The sequence below is a fragment of the Onychostruthus taczanowskii genome, unplaced genomic scaffold, assembly GCF_017590055.1.
Source record: "Onychostruthus taczanowskii isolate IOZ18803 unplaced genomic scaffold, ASM1759005v1 scaffold1, whole genome shotgun sequence".
Taxonomy (NCBI): domain Eukaryota; kingdom Metazoa; phylum Chordata; class Aves; order Passeriformes; family Passeridae; genus Onychostruthus; species Onychostruthus taczanowskii.
In genome coordinates, this window is record NW_024496525.1 from 34,966,058 (window position 1) to 34,990,285 (window position 24,228).

The 24,228-nt window shown below is 43.5% G+C and overlaps 1 protein-coding gene across 1 annotated transcript in view; it reads right to left on the minus strand.

The window, feature by feature from the left end:
* Positions 1-24,228, minus strand: part of SYT16 (synaptotagmin 16) — a 96,421-nt gene that overhangs the window by 8,155 nt on the left and 64,038 nt on the right. The window contains exons 3-5 of the mRNA XM_041419496.1: positions 8,543-8,799; positions 4,263-4,706; positions 3,015-3,204 (exon numbers count right to left, since the gene is read on the minus strand). Of these exons, the coding sequence (XP_041275430.1) occupies positions 3,015-3,204; positions 4,263-4,706; positions 8,543-8,799 (891 nt within the window). The remainder of the gene's footprint in view (positions 1-3,014; positions 3,205-4,262; positions 4,707-8,542; positions 8,800-24,228) is intronic.

Sequence of the window (24,228 nt, forward strand, 5' to 3'; positions counted from 1 at the left end):
GGTCCATCACTGTGATCCCAAGGTATTACTTCCATGCACATAGTATGTAACTGGTTATAAATTTTTAAAGACATTTCTGCCAGTGGTGTAGCCTTCTCTTGCTGATTTTTTTTTTTTTAATAATAAACACCCTTTAAATGAACACACTGCATTTTGTTCTAAGAAGATTAAAGACCACAGACCAAAATATGAACTCCTACAATGCTAGCACAGGTTAATGATTTTTACAAGAAGCAAAGAGAATGAGGTGCACAGCACACAAGCCATTAGCACTAAAATACCAACAGTATCCACATCTGACAAAGCTGTGGATGCTTTTCTGCACGAGGCTTTTTGGCACACCCAGATAATTTACAGTCCGATGCTGGAGCCACACTCTTGAGTGCTCTTAAGTGCTCTGAGTGATAATGGATCTATTTGTGTGATCAGGGAATGTAGGCCTAGGCCTGTAACTCAGCATGCTCCCCACAACAATATCTGGACACTTATATTTGACCAAACCATGCTTAAATCCCAGATACGTGTGCTGAAGAGAAGACACTGCCTGCACAATTTAAGTTTCTCTAAGCTGCCCAGCTGTTTTCTAACCCGTTTATTACCCACATAAGCAACCATGACTTTGACATTTACCTGACTCTGCTGAAAGGTTTAAGTGAAGGAGAAAATGTGCCCAGGAAACACTGAGACATGCACCATCTCCCTTTTCTTTATAAAACCATCTGTTTCAGCCTCTGCAGTCTTTAACACCTAAAATCACCAATGCCCCAGTCCAGTTCCTTGTTGTGCACACAGAGAAATCCCTGTGCAAGGATGCCAAGAAGGCAGCACACATGGTGTGGGTCTACATGTGGCAGAGAAGGGTCAAGGTGGGCAAAAAGAACAGCTGGAGACTTTGCTGTTGTTCAAAATTCCTTTGCCATTCCTAAAAGCTGACAGGACCACATATGGATCCTGTACAGGGTCTGTGTATCCAGGGCTGGGAATGGAGAGGAATTCTGCCCCTTCAGTCTTACCATAAATGGCTGCCCTGAATAGCAGTTTAGGCTTGCTGTTTAAGTGTTCCATGGTGCTATTATATCCAAAATTTCCACGATACTTTAAAGAAATCACTCCCTCTGAGCCTCAAACAACAGAACTTCAAACAGCACCTATTTAAGAAAACACAAGGGCTCTTTGCTCACCCTCCAGAAAGGGGCTCAACAGTTTTAGCTTCACTTTGTGAAGGACTTATTGAGCATCTCATTCAGCCAGCAGCATGTTTCAGACAGAAACAAACTGCTCTGCAGTGCCTGGGGGTTATCAGTGAAGTGCCACTCCAGCACCAAGACAAGGGCTGCTTCCCTTCCTTCTTTTTAATTTCTTTCAGTTTCCGCTTCACTGGGTTTTCTTTTTCTCACCACACTACTGGAGGCTTTACAGGCACAGAAGAACAATTCAGAAGGCAGAAGCGACAATGTGACTCAGGATAAAAGAAGCAGATTTTGATAGGTTCAGAGTTTGCCTATAATAATTTATGGATTTCTGTGTTTCACCTAAAAGTTGATCTAGCCCTGAGAGACCTTGGTCTGACACAGGTCTGTATCATCTGGATACAGAAAGGATGAAATTTTATTAATGGGAAAATGAAGTGGGCATTATAGATGCCTGAAAAATAATTTGGACCTATATTGTGACTACTTTAATTTCATTTCTGAGGGTAAAACTTTGGGATGTATCTATTCTGCAGCATATATAAACAGGAGAGCTTTCCTGTTGGGGCATGGTTGCCTTAGTCTACCTTCATTTTAAATTACTAAAAAAGATCCCAATTTAAAATTTTATTAAAATATGTACATGCAAACAAGAACATGCCTTTAAGTGACCCACGTGGAGAGGTATGCTGTCACAGCTAATAAAAGACAGTGAGGGCTGCACAGGCTGGGGTCAGGGGTTTTACTGTTGCACAGACTTGCCCTTAATTCTCAAGGGACTGATTGATGACAGATTATTTCTGTAATCCACTTCAGCATAGTTTAGTGTAAAACCTGAGTTTTCACATCCATGTACTGAAATATTTCATAAATATTTTGCTAGATCTGAACCAAAGAGCAGAGCATCTTGCAAAAGCAATTCCAGTGTTTTGCAGCTTGAGATACTCTGTCAGATCCAGAGCAGGCAAGGAACTGCCAAAGGTTTACCTACTTTGACAAGCAGGCACACATCACAGAAAGCAAACAAAAAGGTTGCTTCACCTTGCCATTTGCTGCTGGTTTCAGACGGGAAGCAAAAGGACAGCAGGAGATGAATGAAGCACTCCTGTTCAACCCCTGAATGAGGCAACCAGCAGCAAACCATGCCAGTGACTCCATCTCTATCATGGACATTACCAGCACCATCCTTCTCCAGGACTTACTGCAGCTCAGGTGCCAACTAAACCTACTTTGAGGCAATTTCCACTTCTCCCTTTAGGACTGGAGGAAGGGAACTCAGCTGTTTCAACAACTTTCAAATCTTATTTCTGCAGAAGATTTCCTTGTGCAGTAGTGGAGGATTCATGGCAGGAGGGTCCCCAAAGGGTCCAGAGCACCAGCTCACCCAGCACTCAGCAGCACAGCAAGGGACTAAACCAAGTGTAGCCTTGGGAAACACCTAATGGCACTAGGCAGGGCCTCTGTGGGTCACATGGTAACATTTAAATGCTTGGAAAGTGCTTCTCGCTTTTTTTTTATGGATCTGCTGAGAATTCTGTGCTTTGGGTACAGCAGCACTTTTGCCATAATCAGATATTGCAAAGGTATGAGCAATAAAGAAGATATTCCGGTATAATTGTCCCATCAGCTGAGCCTTCAGATGATTCCATCCAATTGCCCTGTACTATTTATCAGCACATGGAACTGAAATAATACTTAATTTTCAATCAGGTGCTCTGCAAGGGAACCCAGTTCAGAAACGCTCTAGCTGAGTACCTTGAGGAAAAAAATAAAAAAGCAAATTTTGGCTCAATGGTGGTATTTAATAGCAGTGAAAGTACTTACCAGGTGGCCTATTAATTGCAAGGTTTCGGAAATGGCTGCCTTTGATCATCTCCACTGCCAGCCTCCCTGTAGTGGCATTGTATGACAGTCCCACGAGCAGCTCTGGCACCCCTCCATGCGACAGGGACTGTGTTGAGGAAGCGCTATCACTGTGAGAGATTGCTGACAGACTCAGCTGAGAATCTGCACTCTGCAGGGAAAGAGCACTGAGAGAATCATCAGGACATTCACCACCCCTCCCCCCCATAATTTGTATCTTGTGGCCTTGTTTAGTAAGATCTCTGCTAAGAAATTACAATAACTGAGAATTAATTATGCTGGGGCACCAGAAGAGTCAGAGCGTCACTTTTACAAAAACACATGTCTGAACTTGCTCTTTAAAGACGAGGAACTCTGAGTAAAGTGTTATCACGAGTGTAAATCAAAGCCTCTGAGATAAGCAAACATCCTGCTACACTAATACTCTGTACATCTCCTTGATAATGGCTTTTGGATGGAATACACTTTTCAGTTTGGCAGGTTTTGGCCATGTACTGTGCATTTTTTTACTTTCTTTTCTTGCTACCACAACTCTTTCACTATTCTCCACCTAAGTAGGATGTTTTATTCATTTCACGTGCACAACCTCTCTCTGAGCTTTTTGTAGACAATGAATCATGACAGAGCTCATCTACACCAATTGATTGGCATAGCCAGAGCTGGATGCAACTGTGATGTGCGTGGAAAACTAAGAAGCAGCACAGCCAGTTCCTCTTCACATGACCCAGCTCTCCACTTCCATCTGTCATGTAGAAGAACATTACTAAGCATTTCTGGCAAGATGGAAACTGCACAGAGGAGATCCACAAGCTGGTATCTGGGGCCAAATGAGGTAGCTCCTGTACTGGCAGTACCGACACAGTGGTGCACAAGAACCACTGCCCTTATTGGAATTAAGACTAATTATGCCTTGCTGGTTCCCAGACCAATATGCTGTATCTGAAGGACACAGCATGTGGCGAGTCACGCAGGTGTAGTACATCCACATGATTTTGTGTAAGCTCACTAGCTGAGCTGTTAATAAAACACAGCTTTGCACAGGGAAGAAATGCCCTGAGCTTCCCCTTCCTGATAACTTTTTAAATGACAGCAGGTCAGATCCGCCAGTCACACTCTGACAGCCCTGAATGAAAGAAAGGCTTCAGGAACACCATATTCACCAAAAACCAAACAATTTTGTGGACTCCATCTGTCCTTCATCAAACTTACACTCAGGTTACTCCGTGGCTCCAAGAGCAGCGTCACCTTCACTTGCCCTTCCTGGCTGATGCCTCTCAGGTAGAACAGCTGCTCCCCCATCATCTTCTCCCCAGCCACCTTGTGCACAGCGTAGAGGCGGAAACGAATGGCGTGGCTGCTCAGCTCCTGTGGCTCCAGCTTGCTGAAGGTGATTTTGTCCTGGAAGATGGGGATGGGTCCTCTCTGCACACTCGTCTTACCCCTCTGCTTCTTGCCCGGCATCAGAACCGCGTGCACCTGCCAGGTGTTCACCCCGCTGCGGTCCTTGTCCGGGATGTCCCTGGCCTCCAGGACAGTGGCTGTCAGCTTTTGGCTTGAGGATTTGTAGGTGAAGATGACATCCAGGTCACCACATTTGCAGATGGGCTCGTGGGCACAATGATGAACTGGCACACTGTTCACTTCGTTGTGCTCCTGCAAAGAGAAGGAAGAAGTAAAACCTCCACTGGAGTTCAACTGCCTCTGTGGTTCCAATTCCAATTAAAAAGAAATTGTTCTCCTCACTTGTGCCTGCAAGAATAGTTGCTGTGTGAAACATGGATCCAAACTGTTTCTGGAAAGGCCAATGATAGTTAATTGCCTGATTTTGTGTAATAGTCCCCATACGCTCTAGTAAGCAACAGCACTTATTGAAACATTTCCAACAAAAAGTTTCATCAATATTTCAGTGTTTTGCAGGAGATGGTTAATTTGGCAAACATTCTACATCGAGAAAAGCTAAACAAAGAGATTTTTACATTTCATTTGTGTCAATATTGAGGCACTAGCAAAACAATTTGACCTACTTAACCTGTTACTTTGAACATACACTGGAATTCCTTTTCAAGGTGGAATTTTTTTACATTATTAAAATCAAACAATTCAGTCAATCCTGCTAACTTTTTTGATATTTTGTTCTGCTAGAATTTATTTTTTTTTTAATTAGGCACTATGTTTAATATGAAGAGGAAATCACCATGTCAGTATTTCTTGTGGAATGGAAATTCCATTTCTAGATGCTAACCCATAATTCAATACTTTTCCTACGGCTAAAGCAATGATAATGGGGATAAGCAGTCTGATTAAATACACATTGATTCTTTATACCCTTCTAAAATCTCTCAAGAGAAGCATCTGTTCCTTCTGTTCAGTTTGGATACTAATACATTCAGAATAAAAATTCAAAATAAACAATCACAACATGTGCAGACCAATTCACACACAATCTTTTACCTACTTTTAAAACAAAAACCATCTTGATGAAACAAGATAAAACCATGGATGCTCACCTTACCTTTTGCTGAGTGGGTGTGTGGGTTTCTGTTCAACAGTGCTTTTTTATCTTAGAGCTAGAATGTGCTTCATATGATAAAGGGGTTGCTATAGTGATCAATGATTTGTATTTAAACACGAGTATACACTGTACTAGGGAAAGATTTTCAGTTAATAGCCAGAAGGTGAATTAAGGCCTGTCACCAGCGTCTGAGTCACCCTCCTCCTCAAACATTTATCTTCTTTTCACATTTCAAGTAACACTTCTTTCCAGCACAGGAGTCTTTGTTCAGAGAACAGATGATGGGCCACGGGACGTCTGGTGTTAAGTCCTTTCAGAAGTGTCTGGGTGTCTCAAACAGGGCCTCAGATAAACATCAAAATTTTTGTTTACTTCCTGTCAATCTACTTTTGAAGTGCCCAGATTCATCTGCCATGACATGCAAAGCTCCAGATTTTCACATTTTCAGAGGTGTTTAAGACTGGTGTACATGAACACACAAGTCCAAGTGTGCAGATTAGAGACTTGCTGTTGCATATCTTGCATAAGTAATGTCAAAAGGAGAACAACACACAAAATTACTTGCTTGGCTACAGAAGCACCTTTCTGTATGAACAGCAGGCTGCTAAAAACAAAAATGCAAGGCAGGCCAGGTTGCCTGGAGAGAGCATGGTGTTACAAAAATATTAAGTGCTCCTGTGTATCAGTCAAGTTATTTCTGTCTGGTTGATGAAATAATATTCAATACGTGATGGGATTGTGCTTCACTCATATTTCCCTCCACACTTTTATCTGTGCATTTGCTATTGTGGAGATGGAATCAAGGCACATTTAAGGACTGCTGTTAAGGTCTGGAGACAACCATGCTTGAGGCAAAACTTGGCTTTCATCTACATGTCCAAGCTGGAAAATGTGAACTCCAGTGTATCAGCACAAACCCGCAGGAATGAAAGTCCAAGAGACATTTCCTGCCCCAGCAGGGCTGATATCATCACCTTCTGGCAGTGTGTAAGGCAGACTGAAGGTCAGATATCTGCATTTTGACTGAACAGCTAGAGAAGATCTGGATTTCAGGAAAGCTCAAATTGTGCTACTAGAGCAGTGGCCAGACCCACTGCAGAGAAGACTGCATGAACTGGAGGCAAAGAGGGAAAGAGAAATGCCAAACTCCTTGGTAGTAAGCTTTCCATGGGAAACCCAGCTTTGGAGACCTCACAGTCTAGCCCTTTCTGAGAGCATTGTGCTATCCAGGACTCACCCCCATGCAGGTTTGCTACACACCTACAAATTCTCTTTCTGTGGAAGTTATTGACAGAGTTCTTCCCTGCTTTCAGAGCCCAGTTGGGCTGCAAGTGATTTGTGAATGTGTTGGTTATACAAACACTTGAACAGAAATCCAAGGAAAGATTGGGGTTTAGTTACTTCATCTGAATTTCTTTCTTTCCCTCTTCCCAGCACAGTTGTTGAGGGGCTAAGCCAAGAATCCTGATTGATACTGCACGTCTAACCCAGTCATTCAGGACAGCCAACATCCACTTCACTAAGTAAAATAAGTCCATTTCTGCCAGAGAAACCTGAAAGAGCAGCTAATTATGGACAAGGCTTGAAATGGTACTTGTGGTTCCACTGCAGGGGCATAAAATTACCATTTCTGTCTGTAAAGAGAGGTCCTTTGAGTGGAGCATAATAACACTTGGACATTTCTGGCATGTCAGAACATTTAGTTCCTGCAATAAAGTCTTTCATTAATCCACACAATACCTTTGAATGAGAAGCTGCTTTTAAGAGATAAACTGTGTCTTGGGCATTTCTGCTCCAGTATGCTGGAATCCTTCTTGGCATTTTTAAGATGTGGACACCAGGAGTAAAATGAGCCATGCATTCCAAAGAAACACAAGAGGACACTGGAGACACTGCAGCACACGTGAACCATGGCAAAGCACATCAAACACGGAAAAGGAGAAACGAGCCTCAGATGGGCAGACAAACAGTGTGTGTCAGAAACACAGCAAAGAGAGGGCAGGGCTGCTGCCACACACAGCTCCCATGTGGGGTGTAGTGTTTTGTGGGATTTGGTTGTGCAGAAAGCCAAAATGCTGCTCCAAGCACCCCTTAGGGCTGGAGCATCTGCACCAATGATCTGCCCTCCAGGGATAAGGACCTTCTCTCAAAGCCTTGTTGCTCAGAGTCTGATGGAGGTATGGATTTCCACAGCTGTCTTTTAACTCAGGCAGAAGATATGACCTTTGTGCTGTTCTTTTAATATGTCTGATGCAAGCTGATATTTTTCCAGAAATTTAATCCTGCGGTAAGATAATGAAAATCAACACATCATGCAGAGAGATTAGGAGAGAAAAGGGGGATGCAAAGTCATCAGGTGTTTATAATACCTTAAAATCCAAAATGTTTCCATGAGGAATCAAAATAAAAGTGCAGAACTGAGGGAAAGCAGACTCAGGTTCTCTCCTTCCCTAAAAGTTTGCCTGGTATCAATGGGGACACGATTATGGTCACTTGGGCAGGTCACAGGCCGCCCCCACCAACTGCCTCCAGCTTTTCAGATAATTCCCATTCTCTAAGTCATAGAAAATACCTGGAAAAAGACACAGATCTGACCCAGTGACCACATCCCCTGTCCTGGGACTCCCACCCTGCATATACAGCCAGTGACGAACCCTGGGCCACCACAGAGAGCTCCTTGATCCTTGCAGTAAATGCTGCTGGGCTGCTAAAGTTCTTATTTCATTTCAGACACTGCAGTCAGAAATCAAGCAAGGAAAGCCTTTCTGTGAATTAGTGTTAGCAGCAAGAAGTAAAATACCAGAAAAAAGGGAAAACACAAAGAAGAGTTGTATGGTCATGCACACAAGCACACAGGAGTACCATTATCTTGTGCTGTGCTGATCAATTTTTCACTTCATTTCTCCTCTAACCTTTTTTGGTCCCCAATATCCTTCAAAAGCTTTCACTGTGTGTAATAAATGGCAATCCACCATACCTCAGGGCTCCAAGCCGATGAGCTGTCAGCAGCATCATTTACTTCCAATCCCTGGTTGGCAAATGCTGTCTCCATTTCCGAGCGTCCTTCCCTGTGTGACTGGCTGACACCATCCCCAGTTCTGGGCTCCATCCTGGGCCCTTTGTGCTGCCCAGTGTCCCTACTCCTGGTTGTTGTTCTTGAATCAACAGATGCATGGTCATCTTCACGACAGGAGAGGTTGTCTTGGTAACTCTGTTGGCTTAGTCCATCCAGATCTAACAATTTTCAGCAAGAAAATAATTTCAGAGGGATTAGAACAAATTCCTCCCCCTTCCATAATGTGCCTTTCTCTCCTTTCTTTTATTTTTTTTTAACTTTTCCCTAATCCCCAGTGCTTACTATAGACAGTTTCTGTTTCCTGCAGCACTGAACCTATAAAGAAACCAATCCTGTTTAAATCAGCATTTGATGGAAGGGACATGGCTGTTTATCACCCCTTGCTGAACAGAGAAACCCATTGCCTTTACTAGAAGAAGTTATCCACAAAATGCAAGCGTCAGTGGAGTATCTGGGATATTCAAGTGCAGCCACAAAGCAATCTCTTCTATGAAAACACAAATCAAACTACAGGAAAGCACAGCAGAGGCCTGATGAGCAGGTATCACAGTTCCTCCTGTGCAGGAGGAGGAGGAGGAGCAGCATGGTGCTGGTGAGGAAGGCAGCTTCACAGACATTGCAGATGGCCAGTATTACCCTCTCAGCCATCCCTGAGAGCTTAGGTGAGCAGCTCCAAAAACCAACTAGGAATCTCTAATTCCCATGCTTGGGCTGATTTTTTTCTCCCAAGGACAACTGAGGGGAGATGTGCTACATAATTTCCTAACAGCTTTTATTAGTTTTAATTCATCTTTTCTTACACACATGTGCTCCATGGGCTAGAGTAAGCTTCATTAATGAGAATAAAATAATCCTCTCTGCTTCACACCACAGATTCCTCTTTTACACCAGTGAAATCTCTTGTTATGAACACAGGGCGCTTTTCTCTACTTGAAATCACCAGTGAGAGCTCTCTGGATGGAGCAGCACAGATAATTACATGTCCAAGGACACAAATGAAAATAACACCATGATTTGGCCTTGGATGTGTTCTGCAAGCACTTTCAGAAGAAAAGCAGGGACATTCCTCCTCCTGATGCATCTCATGATGAGCCTTGCTTCAGGAGCATGGGAAGAAAATTCTGCCTCCATCTCTTTGAAATAAGCAAAAAGCACAGTGCAAGAGTGAGTTGTGCTTCCAGACAGCTGATGACAGCAATGAAAACTTAACAATTTCCTTTGCAAACAGAGCTATTTGGGGTTTAAAGGTTTCACAGAAGGAGGTGAGGTTGGAAGGGGCCTCTGGAGATCATCTTGCCCACTCCCCTGCTCAAGAAGGGCCACATCTTTCTTTGCTCCTATGAAGGTCACTACTAAAGAACAATCTTCTTTTCAAATTTGGTCACAAATTCAAATTTTAAAAGATAGTATTAATTATGCTGTTTAATAGAAAACCATTAGTTTGCTTTTGTTAAATGAATCAATGTTTTTATTCCCTGTCTGATAGATGAGATAGAGAATCTGGTGGCATGGAGGAGGCTGAGGTGCCCAACAACTTTTTCTGTCTCAGTTTTCCCTGTCAGCTGCTTGTCTCACATCTCTCAAGTCCATGAATCTCCAGGCAGGGGCTGAAGGAATGAAGTCCCACCCATCTTAGGAGAAGATCAGGTTTGAGACCCTCTGAGGGACTTGAACATCCACAAATCCCTGGCACCAGATGAGATGCATTTCAGGAACCTGAGGGAACTGACTCCTGCAGGAGACACATGGACATGTTTGAGCAGGTCCAAAGCAGGGCCATAAAAATTATCTGAGGGCTGAAACACCTTTTGCATGAAGACAGGCTGAGAGACCTGGGGTTGTTCATCCTGGAGAGCAGAAGGCCTCAGGAAGACCTTATTGCTGCTTTTCAGTACTTGAAGAGGGATTACAAGAAAGATGGAGAGATACTTTTTGCCAAGGCCTGTAGTGACAGGACAAGGGTAATGTTTTGAACTGAAACAGGTGAATTTAAATTGGATATAAGGCAGAAATTCTTTACTGTGAGGTGGTGAGGCCACTGGCACTGGTTGATCAGAGGAGCTGTGGGTACCCCAGCCTTGGATAAGATCAAGGCCAGGCTGGATGGGGCTCTGAATAACTTAATCAAGGCAAGGGGATTGCACTAGATAAATTTCAAAAGTCCCTTCCAACCTGAGCCTTTCTGTGATCCTCTATACATCCCTCTGTCTTAGAACAAAAAGCCCAAATCTTTCTGAGTAGAAGAAATTCTATGTTTGGCCTTAGCAGTAAATATACTGTTTCTGATGCTTATCTGCTCCACACACACAAAATTCCAATGAGAGGAGTGGGGATTCTACTTAGGAAACATTTCCTGCAGGTGAACAGAAGTCCTTGTTCCTGTCCTTGGCTGCTCTTTCAATTTAAGAACTCAGAATTTAGGAGAATAACTTTATCCCGTCTCTTCAACTATGAACAATCTCCACTCTCCCTCCCAGTAAAATGCTTCAAGCACAGGCACTTCAACCAAGTCTGAGAGCATCTCACAGCTTTGTAATTATGGCCCTCTTCCCCATGGGAGATGGTCCTTCAGGAGCAAAGAGGGATCCGAATTCACATCTCTCAAACTCCAGGTGAATGCCCTTCTCACTCCCTTCTGAAATGCAGAACCCATCTCTTCTCCTCCTCCTCATCCTCCCATCTGGCAGACCTAGCTCTGAACTGAGAGCCCTCATTGTCTCACCTCTGCCCTGAGAAAAAAGCCTTGAGTGATGATAGAAAGTAATTTTTTTTTTTTGCCATTTCTCCCCTTCCTCTCTACAAAGTCAGAAAACTCAACATAGGAGCATAAGCAAGGAATAAAATACAAAGTCAGAAAACTCAACATAGGAGCATAAGCAAGGAATAAAATAACAGAAATTCCACGCATTTACTGAGACTGAATGGATACAGGCACTCCTTAAGGCATTTAATTAGCAAGCCAATGTCTAATACACATTTAAACAGTGGGTCATCCATCAAAGCACACACCACACAGCAGGCTTTCAGAATAAAACGCTTCTGTAGTAAGAAATTATCCTCACACAATTGTCTTGTGGGTTTGACTCCTGCTGGGATAATATCTAGATCAATAATAGAGGAATTTTCAAAAACTACATTAAAGCCATAAAAGTCTACCCGTAACAGGAGAACTCCAGAAATACATTAATAGAGCAAGCCATCTCCCTGAGACTCAGGCACAAAATGAATGTGTTAGGAAAGCAAATGTAGTATTCAGGGGAAGTGAAGAAAAAGGTGATTCATCCAAACCAATCAGTGAAACAGTCTGGCTTTTCTTTAAATTTAAAGCAGTTTTGGTAAGAGATAATCACGTATAAATACCAGTATTAAATGATCATTGCAGGTAATAGAACAACTATACAGACTAGAACAACTACACCTCTCCAATTACATCCGTTCCAACGTTATATTCACAAAATAAATGTTGAAAACAAAAGCTCCTCCTGTAAAGGAAAAGGTCAGAGCAGTAAAATGCCTGTAATTTACCTGAGAGATCTTTAAGGAAGAAAATGTCAACCGTCTTATGAATACCTGATGTGAATAAACAGCACAAACATCAGGGACAGAGGTTGAGACAGCATTATCTGAACTTTAATTAGCCAAGAGTCCCTGCAGAGCAATAGCAGACAATTCTAAGATTAAGGACAGATAGTACTGTACAATGAAATAGCGTGATTTTTCTTAAGAATCCTGTCTCCCAAACTTTCCCTTTCAGGTCCCATGTTCACACCCAGGAAGGAGGCAAGAGGGATACTGGGTAGCAGAAATCACCAATAAATCAGAAAAGTCTGTGTTCAGGGTTGGAGAACTGGCTGTGAAAAAACTGTGAGATGAAAAGATGAGCATGACCTCCCAATAAAACCCCAACAGGAACTGGGACATAGAAACCTCTCTCCAAAGATACAAGGAATGCTTGGCACATCAAACACTGAAAACCAGGCTGGAAAAATATTGTGCAGCCCCTCCTCACACTGGCAGGCAAATGTTCTGGCTAATTTACAGTATCTTTCTTTTTTTTTTTTTTTTTTTTCAATGACACATAATCTCTCAGTTCTATGAATCATTGTATTTTGCCAAAGAATATCCTGAGAGGTCTCATCACTTCCTGAAGCCCATTGCCAGAGTTAAAAGATGGGGACTGGTAGATCTTGCTAAATTAACACCACATAGTTCATTAACCAGCAGGAAAGGAAACGCAAATGAAGAATTTATGTGTGCTTGCTAACTGTGCTGACCAAGGGCGCGTTTGCTATGTGAACTCTAAGGAATCACTTTGCTTCCATGCAAAAAAAAAAAATTAAAATTAAAAAAAAAAAAAGCATGTATTTTCTTTGAAAGAAATTAGATCCCTTCTTTAAACTACATAAAAAGTCATGATGAAAGTTAAGAACCTTTTTAAATATAGTCCAGAGGAAGAAAGGATTTCAGTATGGACCTATGTACCACTGGACTTGAAATCCTCCTAGCTACAAGCAGTGATTTTTCAAACCCCCTCTTCCCCTAAGACAGCAGAGCTATGGCTTAGTGGGCCTGAGGAATATTTGCCCTCACACAGCAGCAATTCTCCTTCCTGGGTCCCAGTTCCAAACCACTCTGCAGTACCTCTGCGCCCCTTGCACTGAGACACACCCACAGGGAGACCAAGCAGTGTTCCTGCCCCTGGTAATCTGGAGTTTAGCCACCAAGAGGGTGCTAAAAAACTTCCTAGAAGAGCCTCAAAGGAGCAGAATCATTATGTAATTACAATAAATCTAAACAAAAATGGCCTGTAAATTTTAGGGGTTAAAGAGAAAAAGGATCTTAAATTTCAAGAGACATTATGCAATCAGGCCAAGATTGTTTAATTTACCACATGCTGGGTAATAGTCTGAGAAGGCTCCATGTTTCCAGAACTAAAATAGGCTCTTTATTAACAGGGTGATTTGCAGAGGCTGTGGGCAGAGCTGGCATTCCAGCTTGTTCCACTCCCCAGAGCATCCTCCAAACACTTCCTTCATGCTGTGTGCACTCCAGGGTCTATTCAGATTACTACAAAGATTTTTCAACAGGTGAAAAGTTAAAGCTAAATGAGTCCAAAGTGCAGACTGTCATGACAGTGAAAACAGAACCAGAGGGTCAAGGAAACTCTCCTGTAAGAGCACAGTGTGAGAAAACTCTGCTCTATGCCAAGTCTGAGTGGGAGAGAAATTATTCAGGGCTCTCCAAGATGCTCAGCTTTGCTCTGTGCCTGAGTTTCCTAAAGATTTTGGATTGTACAAGAAATTAAAACTACCAGCAATACGTGTAAAGGGTCTGTTAAGAGTACACAAGGAGAAGAGAAGTCTCAGGCAGAGTCTGAACATGCCATGATCCCAGTCTGAACTCATCACCTCCTCAAGGTCCTTCATCCTTCCCACTCAGAGGATCTGCTTAGCTGGAACAGTGTGTGATACACCCTTGGGGCAGAGTGATGGCTTTACATCCACAAATCTTTATGTTTTGTGATCATGCCACCAGCTAGGTTCCTCTGAAAATAAAAGTAAGAGCAGCTCTGCACCATGTTGTACCAGAAGATCTAGATGGAGAGACATATCTTCAAATGAGCTAATTGGAGGGTGCATTAAATTCAAGCAATTATATTTCAAAATTAAAGCATTCTATTGAACTAAAAACAACAGGCACTTTTATGGCTTTTCCCTCTAATGAACTTCTCTGGATTTTAGAATGTGATCAGGCCAATTTTCTAAATAGCTATGTTTTTAAATGCATTTCATCTCTGTTTGTATAAAAGAGTCATTACATTAGTCCATGGAAGATCATAAAATTCTTCCCTTCTGTGCCATAAATTTTTAGTTTCTGTCATTGCCTGACATTTGGCGTATGTGCTGGCAAATGATACAGCATAATTCATCCAATGTTCACCTTGTGTTTGTGAAGTTGTTACAAAAGGAGACATTCAGCTTCTGCTGAAAGGCTTGCTAGAGAGATGACTTATGTGGCACAGATAAAAAGTAATTACAACCAAGTCTTGCAGTCTTTACTCTGGAAGAATTTCCAATAAAATCCATGAGAATTCCTGTGGGTTAAGGAAAGAGAGTTCAATAACAATATGCAATTAATGGGAAGATCTTAATGGACTTCAGCAAGTCTTGGACCTGCACACGTCTCTAAGTATTTTAGCTGCAGCAAAATCAGGAAATCAAGTTAGTTAGAGAGAATGGAAGAACGAGGACTTGTTCTCCACAGCAAAAGAACCTGTCTATGTTGAGACTACAGATCTCAGACTCCAGCTTCTTTAACCTTTTGCCATGCAAGCAGTACCTCTGCATCCAGACACCTCTGTCCTGCGCTCCTGCTGGCTGGAGGGCAAGTGGCTGAATTTGGTTCTACACTCCACACTTGATTTTTGTTCAGATACTTCTGATCAAAAACTATGTGACCATGACACAGAGGTCTCAAACTGCCAACCACGTCATGGTCACTGCCTGAAGATGCTGCCTGTTCATCCTCTCCCTGTATCTGTTCACTGGGAGAAAAACACAACTCAGGCATTAAACAGCCTGCTGCTCCTGGCCAAGAAGCCAGAGGACACTTCTGACTCTCAGGTGCATCCTCTGGGGAGAAAATTCCCCAGGGATTCAGGGAGGACTGGGCATGAACATGAGAATCACCTGCTTCTTCAAACCTCTGGAAAGCTTGATGATGTCATATTGCTACATGTAGACACTGCTCAACTCTGCATGTTAACCTATTTTTTTATGAAGATATTTAACAGAGCAAATCACAAAGTCACAACACACAGAAGAGTCTTGTAAAATCATTTGCATGTGCTAAGACGAAGTAGTAAACAAAGGACTTGAAAAGATTTTCCTGCTTCCATTCCCCTGCAGCCCCTGCTAAGGTGGGGAGAGAAATTTTGTGCAAAAAAAAGCAGCTCAGATTTAACCTGCTCATGGTAGCACGATGAACACATAAATATGGCACGTGACTAACAGGCATTTCTGGCTCCATCTGCCAACAGGAGATGAGCTCTGGAGACCAACATAAATTACAACCTTTAAAAGTGAAGATAACACAGTGGAGCACGTCCCTTTGATGCCATCGCGTGCATGGGGCATGGCTGTACCCTCATCAGTGCTCAGCACCCTGCAGATGGGGACAGGAGGGCTCAGGACATGCTCTGTATTCTTGGCCAGGCTTGGTCGGGATGGAAGCACAGAGACACTTTTCTGATGTCCCTGCCAGCAGCACCAGGGGAGCACAGCAGGATGCTGGGGTGGCAGCAGTCACTGCACACATGGGGGTTTGTGTGTGAACAGCCCAGCTGGGAGCGTGGCCAGGCCACTGCTCGTTCTGCAGCACCAAGGGCATGATTTGGTTGCCAAGACTCACTTTGATAATCTCCATGGCAAACCCCAGCAGCTGAGCAAACAGGTGGAGAGGGATGCTCTCCTGTTTTGGGAGGGAAAGCACTTTCCTCCACCTCAAATATCAACCTCAGGTGAGGAAACAGGCATCTGCTTTTACACACTCTGCTAGGTCTGTTAAAAATCTGCAGCATAAACTTCCTGGCAAGTGCTGTCAGAGCTCCATGGATCTGCCTGCTGCTGCATGGGAGGCAGCACTCCTCTCCCAGGACAGAGCACCAAGTCCAGCTGAGCCCAGCAGGAGCCAACTCCTTTCATGCCACCACACTGGTAGGTTTGACCCTCTGCTCTGGTGTGCCACAATTTGACAGCAAGCCTGCTCTTCCTGCTGGAAAACTGCTCTCAACTGGAGGGAAAAAGCTGTGTTCCTACTCTGATAAAAGGGAAAAAAATTTAAACATTAGTTTGTAAATGGTCGGTGAACAGCTGTCATAAAATTTGATTACTTTTATGTAAGCTATTAAAAATAACCTTCTTTGAAATTTTCTTGGGTAAAAATTATTTCAAGCTGTAACAACCCCATGGCCTAAATGTGATCCAATCAAATAATCAAAACACATAAAAATAAACATTCCTTTTCAGCCTAATACCTGCATTTCTACCCACAGCTCGTGTAAGCTCTATTAAATGTCTAATTGCTCAGCAAATGCTATGAAGTTCTATAAATGTGTGTATATCTTTTGGGTGATTAGGATAAAAGTAAAAAATTATCCTAGTTTAACCAAAAGTCCACATTTCACTCAACTTTCTAAAAATCCTGAGTAAATAACATCTTTAGTAATTAAGCCACACCTTTCAGCATTTTCTTAAACAAGTGTAACATTAAAATCCTGGGTCCATGGTCGTGAGGCTGCAAACTTAGATAAACATACCTTAACATAATGTGAAATTCTGGTTATTACAAGAAATTTTGCAGAGGCCACGTGGATGCAGGACTCCTGGACAGCTCCTGTCAGGGCACTGACCCACCTGCAGCCCCTACAAAACACAGCAGAGCCCTTTTGCCAAGAGAGGAGGAGGAGGGTGCAGGGATGAAGGAGAGGAGCTTGCCATGGTGTGATATATTATTGGCTGCTTGACTTTGATTTCAACTTCCCCAATCCCCAAGGCACGACTGCATCACTTGTTATGACAGAGGCTGCTATTCCTCACAAACATTTGGAAGCACACAGGCTAATTAAACGGGGGCACTGGGGAATCTGCAGCAAATGCCTGATGCGCCTGCTGCTGAATCGCTGCCTGAGCAGCGACAGCTCCCTGTCAACTTAATATCTCTGTATTAATAACAGTAACTTAACCCAGGGGAGAGGAAAACGAACACCATTCAAACACACAAGTGGCCTGATTAGCAAAGGACAAGGGGGAAGCATTTTCTACATCACCATGGAAACTTAAATAAAGGGCCCGTAATTACAATCTAAATTCTGGAAAGATAATGAATACATCTTGAGATCTGCAGATGTTGTGTAGCATATACATATTTCTAGCAACTTCACTCAATTACTTCTATGCAGCATCTGTTTTACAAATCAACTTCCCACTGCTCATAACGAGGCATGTGGGATTTTTTTTTTTTTTTTCCCAGAGGAGACAGTGGGGGAAGAAGAAGGTTGACCTCTTTTTTTCTGGCAAGGTATTTCAAACCACTACTATTTATTTAGAAATTTCAAACACCCAGTCAGTTACAAAGTTAGCTTACAGGCATCCAAATACACCAAGCTAAAATGCATGAAATAAATAATTCAAGAATTCACTGCAGTGTTACCAAGTAGAAAGAATAACTTATCATTTGCTCCAAGCTTACCCAAGAAAAAGAAATTACTGAATAAAATACATCATGTAGGTGTGAAATACAGAGGTACTGCACACCACCTGTCTGCCTGTGTGTTAAAAAACAACAACAAAGAAGAGTCATTTTGTCTGAACAATGGAAACTTTCCAAATGCCAAATTTCTGGTTTTCCTATACATTTAATGCTGCCTTTGTGTGTCCACTTTTTCTCAGAGATTTTTGATTCTGCCCTGTGGAAGTCAGCGAGAGTTTCAATGGGAACATCAGCAAGCCCTGAAGGAAGCAGGAGTAGTAACAAAAAAATGCATTTGATCACATAAGCAAGGCAATATCAGTACATCTATGCATAATGCATACACCCAGAGCATCCCAGGAGCACTCACTGCCATGTTCTTTGCTTTTACAGAAGCAGTCACACAGGCCTGGCCTTAAAATTTTCATGATCAGGATGACAGAGAGGAACAGTGATCTGCAGCAGCTCCTACCTCAGCAAAACCCAGAAATGTGCACAGAAAGAAAAGATTTCCTTTGGAAAACTGGAAAGGTCTGTGGCAGACAAGGGACTTGTTAAAGCTTCTCAGAAAAAGGAGGAACATTTTGTACAGGGAACACACATGGAGCTGCTCCTATCAGTTCCTAGGGGGCTGCAGCTCTGTAGTGGTTTTCAGTCTGGAGCCTTCATCCTGCTCTTGCTGTCATCCACCTGAACTGGGAATTCAAATGCACAAAGTATCAACCTGCCTGATTAAGGCCCGACTAAGGAGGAGGGCACCCAACCCAAGCCATTCCCTTAGATCCCAAATGTGTTTAAAAATGCTGGAGCAAAGCAAAGCTTCTACACGTTGACAGGACAACCCTGGCAGACACCCACTGGCCATTTACTGCCGAGGAGGATTTCTCCTTGCACCATCCCTGTGTGCTATCACCCCTTCCTGCCAGGTCTAACAGCCAGGGAATAGTTGGTGTCCAGTGCTAAAGGGGAGGACTGCCCCTCTCTGCTGAGTGTCAAACAGAGAGTGCCCTGATTTTGCCTCTCCATCTGTCCTCACTCCATTACAAAACCAACCAGGAAGCTCCCCAAGGTGAGTTTACTTGGGTGTTTGCATGTGATACAGGTGGAGAGAATCACAACTTGGAAAGGCTTTGTACCAGGGGGTATTCACAACAAAAATAATCTTTAAGAAAATAAGAACAAAAGAGCAAAAAAGAGAGTAATCAGGGAAAAAAAGGACATTTTTTGGCTCTAACCAGTCCTACAGTGAAACAATACAGCAGTCAGAGCACTACACCCCAATTCTGTGCACAGCTGTGCAAAGAAATAGAGGACTGCACACAGCAAACAGCATGAAAACCAGCAGATTTTCCTGTTGTTTCCTTCCCACTCCCAAAATTGGATTTTAAAAATAGGAACATGGGATTCCACATCAAACTGGTTCTCACTGTGCTGCCTAAGGTTCTTCCATAGCTGTAGGAAATGGCAGCCAAGAAGCTGAACCACAATCATCCCTGATTTTCCCAATCACCTACTTTACATCTTACATGTGGAGCAAAAATGAGTCAGGCTTCATTTATTCTACTGGGTTCTATTAGCACAGGCCCAGGATTTGTGCAGAAGTGGAAGAAAAAAAGAGATTACACACTGTAGGAGACACTGCTAAGCCAGGAAAACCCCTGGTGTGGATGCAGTTACATCCATGAGTCAGCCTGCACCTCCCTGACAGCTCAGGTTGGGTTGTGTGCAGCTGCAGAGGCAGAAAAGCACCTTCTGCCAGCAGATGTGTTACACTGGGGACTCTGCAGGGCACGGGTGGAGCTGAGTGTGCTCTGGGTGGGGGGCTGGACATGCTCATGGGTTCAGAAACTAAACAAACTGCTGGATGCCAATGGCTGGTGAAGTAGAAAGCACTGTCCTTTCATTAAAAAAAAAAAAAAATTCCCCTTCACCATTATTATTTTCATAACCATTTTCCTGGTGGTTTTCATACCACAATGGGTTGAATTCCTTCAGGTTAACCATCCATCATTTCTTCTATTTGTTTGTTTGGCTTGGATATGAATTTCCTCTAATGCAAGGCATCAGTTCCTAAACCTCCTCCAGTATGTTTAAGGAAGTTTCTTTGGATTAGGACTCGTTGCTTTCAGCTACAGAAATCAAACTGGCCAAGGAAACATCCAGAAAACTCAGGTCACTGCCTTTGCTCCTTTTTAAAGCAGTTTCACCACTCCACACGAGACCCAGGGGATGCACTTAGCATTCCCAGCACCCAACCATCAGCTTCACACCCACAAGGCTTTGTTTGCCTATCAACAGTGAGGAAATGAACTCCCTCAAAAAGATATTTGTTTGGATTTGATACAGAAAACAACTGCACTGCAACAAGGCAGATATTTATTTTCCCACTGATTTTTCTAATTGAAACTTTGTTTGCTGCCAGAGGGTTGATTCACCACAGTCCCCCTTTGCTGTGACACCACAGCACTCCTGGGAAAATCACCAGCTTTGGGAGCAGCAGTGGGTGGGGATGTGGTGCAGCAAGGCTCACAGGACTGAAGCTGTCACCCAAAAGGGACAACACTGTCCTCCTGCCCCTCCCCTCTTCCCTTTGTTTTGGTTTTAGTACTCACATGGACAATTCACCTGGCTCAAAAGTAGCAGGAAAGGGGCTGCTGGCTCTTGCTTGAAGCAAGAGGCTGGGCTGAGTCATGGGAAGCAGTTCTGCTGTGTGACAGGGGAAGGATGCTGTATTTCAGCTGCAGTTTTACTTCAATAAATGGCAATTGCAAAACTCAAGCCCAAGGGTTTTGTAGCTACATTATTTATGGCAGTAAGTCTAACCCCCAAACTGACCTTGAGACACAGAACTCCAGCAAACCACAGGGCTCTCATTAATCCAAATTCAGGGCTTTCTCTCCAGCACCACCAGTCTCATTATTTGCTAGAAAATACTCCCACAACAGTTATGCTGTATAGACTGTACAGGTTTGAATCCCTCTCAGCCTGAGGAGGCAAATTCCTCCAAACACCCAGCTTGTGAGGGCAAATCCTCATGAGTCCCCCCAAGGATGCTTCATCTCACAGGGGTACTGAGTTCTTGAGTCAGAGAAGTACCTGCCTGGACATGAGAGAACTTGTAGTTGGTGCAATGATGCCATGAGAGCATCAGCTATTTTAATGATAATGGGAAGGGATTTTCTACAGATTTAGCTATGAACTGAGATTCAACCCAAGATTCATCCCAAACCATGCTTGCTGGTCTGCAAATAGGTACTGATGAAGTGTCCCTGAGTCCATCTGTGGAAACTGCATGAGATTCACACAAACAGCATCTGTGGAGGGACAGCCCAAGCACACCTTCCTTACTACCTGCAAGATTCCCAAAGCCCAACAGTGATATTCCCTCGCTTTAAAACTACACAGTTTTACCTCCATGACTGTAATCTCCATATTTCATTGCAGAAAATTAATTTTCTTCTTGTTTACTAAAACTACTTGAGGAGTCTGTGAGGCCACTCAAAATGATGGCTGCTGCCACCAGGTCATTGCAACAACCAAAAATTACCTGGGCACAGGGAAGTCACATCCACACCCCTGTCTGGCAAAGTGTGAAGATCAGCACCAGCTCAGTTTTTGGCAGAGTGATCCCATCTTATATGAGCTTACATTAGTGTGTTTTGTGCTGTCAAGCATTGCAAGGAGGAAACAGGGGTGGATCACCTGTGCTTCCACCAAGCCCTTGCAGGCCAAGCTGGCTACAACTGCAACAGAAAAGAAAAACCACACACACACACAAAAAAAAGACAAACAGTAGTACTGTTTGTGTCAGCACACAGAAATACTATGTCCCAGCTCTGCACTGAGTGCTGCTAGTATAACCTCCACCACAACACAATGAGATCATTCACACCTGCCTCGCCTGTAGTAGGAGAGGGAAGGTGAGGAGGCAGGGTTTCTAGGAGAAAGGCAGCATTTCCCAGATGCTGCCAAGATGCTGTTTATTGGTAAATGAACTCTCTTGAGTCCTAAACAACCTTCCCAGAGGAAGATAGAGTGGCAACTGCCATATGGAGAGTGGGAAGAGGATGTCACTTAGCAAACTGGATCAGAAAATACATGCACAAACACACACGCTCACACACAATTTGTTCTGTAACTGCACGGAATGGCAAAAGCCATTTCATCCTCTCACATAAATCCTTCTCCATAGAGCTTATGCAACATTCTAGATGGCAAGAGCAGATGACAAGTGCTCCTGAGCAGAGCATCCTTCCCCATGGCCCCAGGAGATGGGCACCAGGCAGTTCTGCCCAGACGAGGAACTTGATGAAAACCCAAACCCTCATCTACTGTGGGCTGACAAAGACACCATGTCTAAAGTCACTGACTGAGGATGAACAGCAATGCTGACAGGCCCAAGACAGCGCTGGCAATGGTGCCACCTTTGAGAAATTGTGGTTTGAACCACTGTTTGGCTTCACTTTTCCAGCTGTAAAGCTGACATGCCACAATCCACCCTCCTTTTGGGGCTGTTGTGTTCTGCCATCCCCACTCACATGTGACATCCTGCATGAAGATCCCTCATAATCTGAAAATTTGGAGAGACAGAACTACAAAGGAATACTCTAAATACAAGTAGGAACATTGTACCACCTTCTCAAGGACAAAAGTCTGTGCACAAGCACTTGGAGTGTTCTGAATTTCCCAGAAAGAAAGCATTCACTGCAAACTCATGTCTGCACTTCACTGCAGAAACCACGGGCTTGCATCACATTCTTCAGAGAGCAGATGCTGTCCCCAGTCACGTTTGTGCTTTGTCCCACCCGAGCTGCCAGGAGCATTTTCTCTGAAGTGTTTTTGTCCACTGTCTGCCTTTGCTTTCACCCCCTCAGTTTTCATGGTGGTATTGATTCAGTGCAGCCTCTTTGAATGTCCTTCTTGGAGTACAGGCACTGATTTTTATAGGGTTACATTCTGGCTGGAACACTGGCTGGCTCCATACCCAGACAGGTGATAAAATTCATAAACACTTCACTTCTCAATGTGGAGACTGGCTATCCATCTATTTTAGTCTCAAGTTCAAGCAGAAATTTAATTTATCACATAATCAACATCTTCTTCTTAAGGGTATTCTTTGCTATATGGGTTTATAGGACATAATGAAAACTTCACTTCTTGCCTAGGATTTCCTGCCTGTATGAAGGGTCATTTACTGAGGTCAGGAGTATTCATATATAGCAGAAAGAATAATTTCTCTTACTACAGAAATTACTGGCAAAAATCAATGACCCCTGTTAAGCTGGAGGCCAAGGTAAGTAAAATGCAATAGTGCTCTCTAGATTTAAAAACTCCCAGAGCCCCAGAGGTGTGCTTCCTCTCACACATGTGCTGAGGAAAGCTAGCCAGCCATCTAAACAGAGGTGTCACACTTCCTAGCATTCCAAGGCCACAAAAATGATTTTAGTGCAACTAAAATTCAGCCTTCAGCTGGCACTGAGGTTGTCCAGTTGATGGAGGAGGAAAAATCTCTAAGGACTTTTGGCAGTGGAAGTGCTGTGCTCACCTATCCATTACCAGTGCTGTGAGCAGTGCCAGACAGCCTGGGAGACTTCCACCCCAGCACTCACTTGTGCAAAAATAGTTCAGCTCTCACTCAGAGGGCTCAGTCTGCTGCTGTGCAGTGTCTGGTGAGACTGAGAACTTAATGGTCACTTTGGCTTTTTGTTTGCAAAGGACAACGGCCCTGGGGGAGAAGTGGGCTAAAGCCCTCACTTTCACTGCACACTCATTGCTGTTCTTCACTTTTCTCATTATTGCTGTTCTTTCCCCTTTAGATTCATGCTGGGAAGCAGAAGCACTGGCCACCTCTACCCTTCTACTCGCAGTGCACTGCTTTCAGACGTGGTTTCTTGCTCCTCTGTTTGCTGGTTTGGATTTTTTATCAATTCTCAAGCCAACTGTGCAAGGATGGATCTGGCAGCCACGCTGTTGCCAGCCACCCCCAGTCAGCTGAGCAGCAGCATCTCCGCCGTGGGGGATGCAAAGGCTGCTCCCTCCCTGCTCTGTGCTGGGAGACAGCTCCTCTGCCACAAGCTCTGAGCTTAAACAATGGACAAGGCTCTGAGAGAGAGAGAGAGTTCGTGTGTTTCTGCAAAATTCACAGCTACAAGATTTGCCACTGGTGGCAGCAATCTGCATACACAGAAGGCTCTGCTTTGCTGTCATTAACTTCTTAAGCCAAACACCTGGCACTGCAATAATTCCTGCTGAGTTACCTTCTCAGTATTAAACTGTGGATCAGAAGCATACAAAGTGAAAAAAAAAATTTAAAAAAAAAAATCATCACCACCACCCAA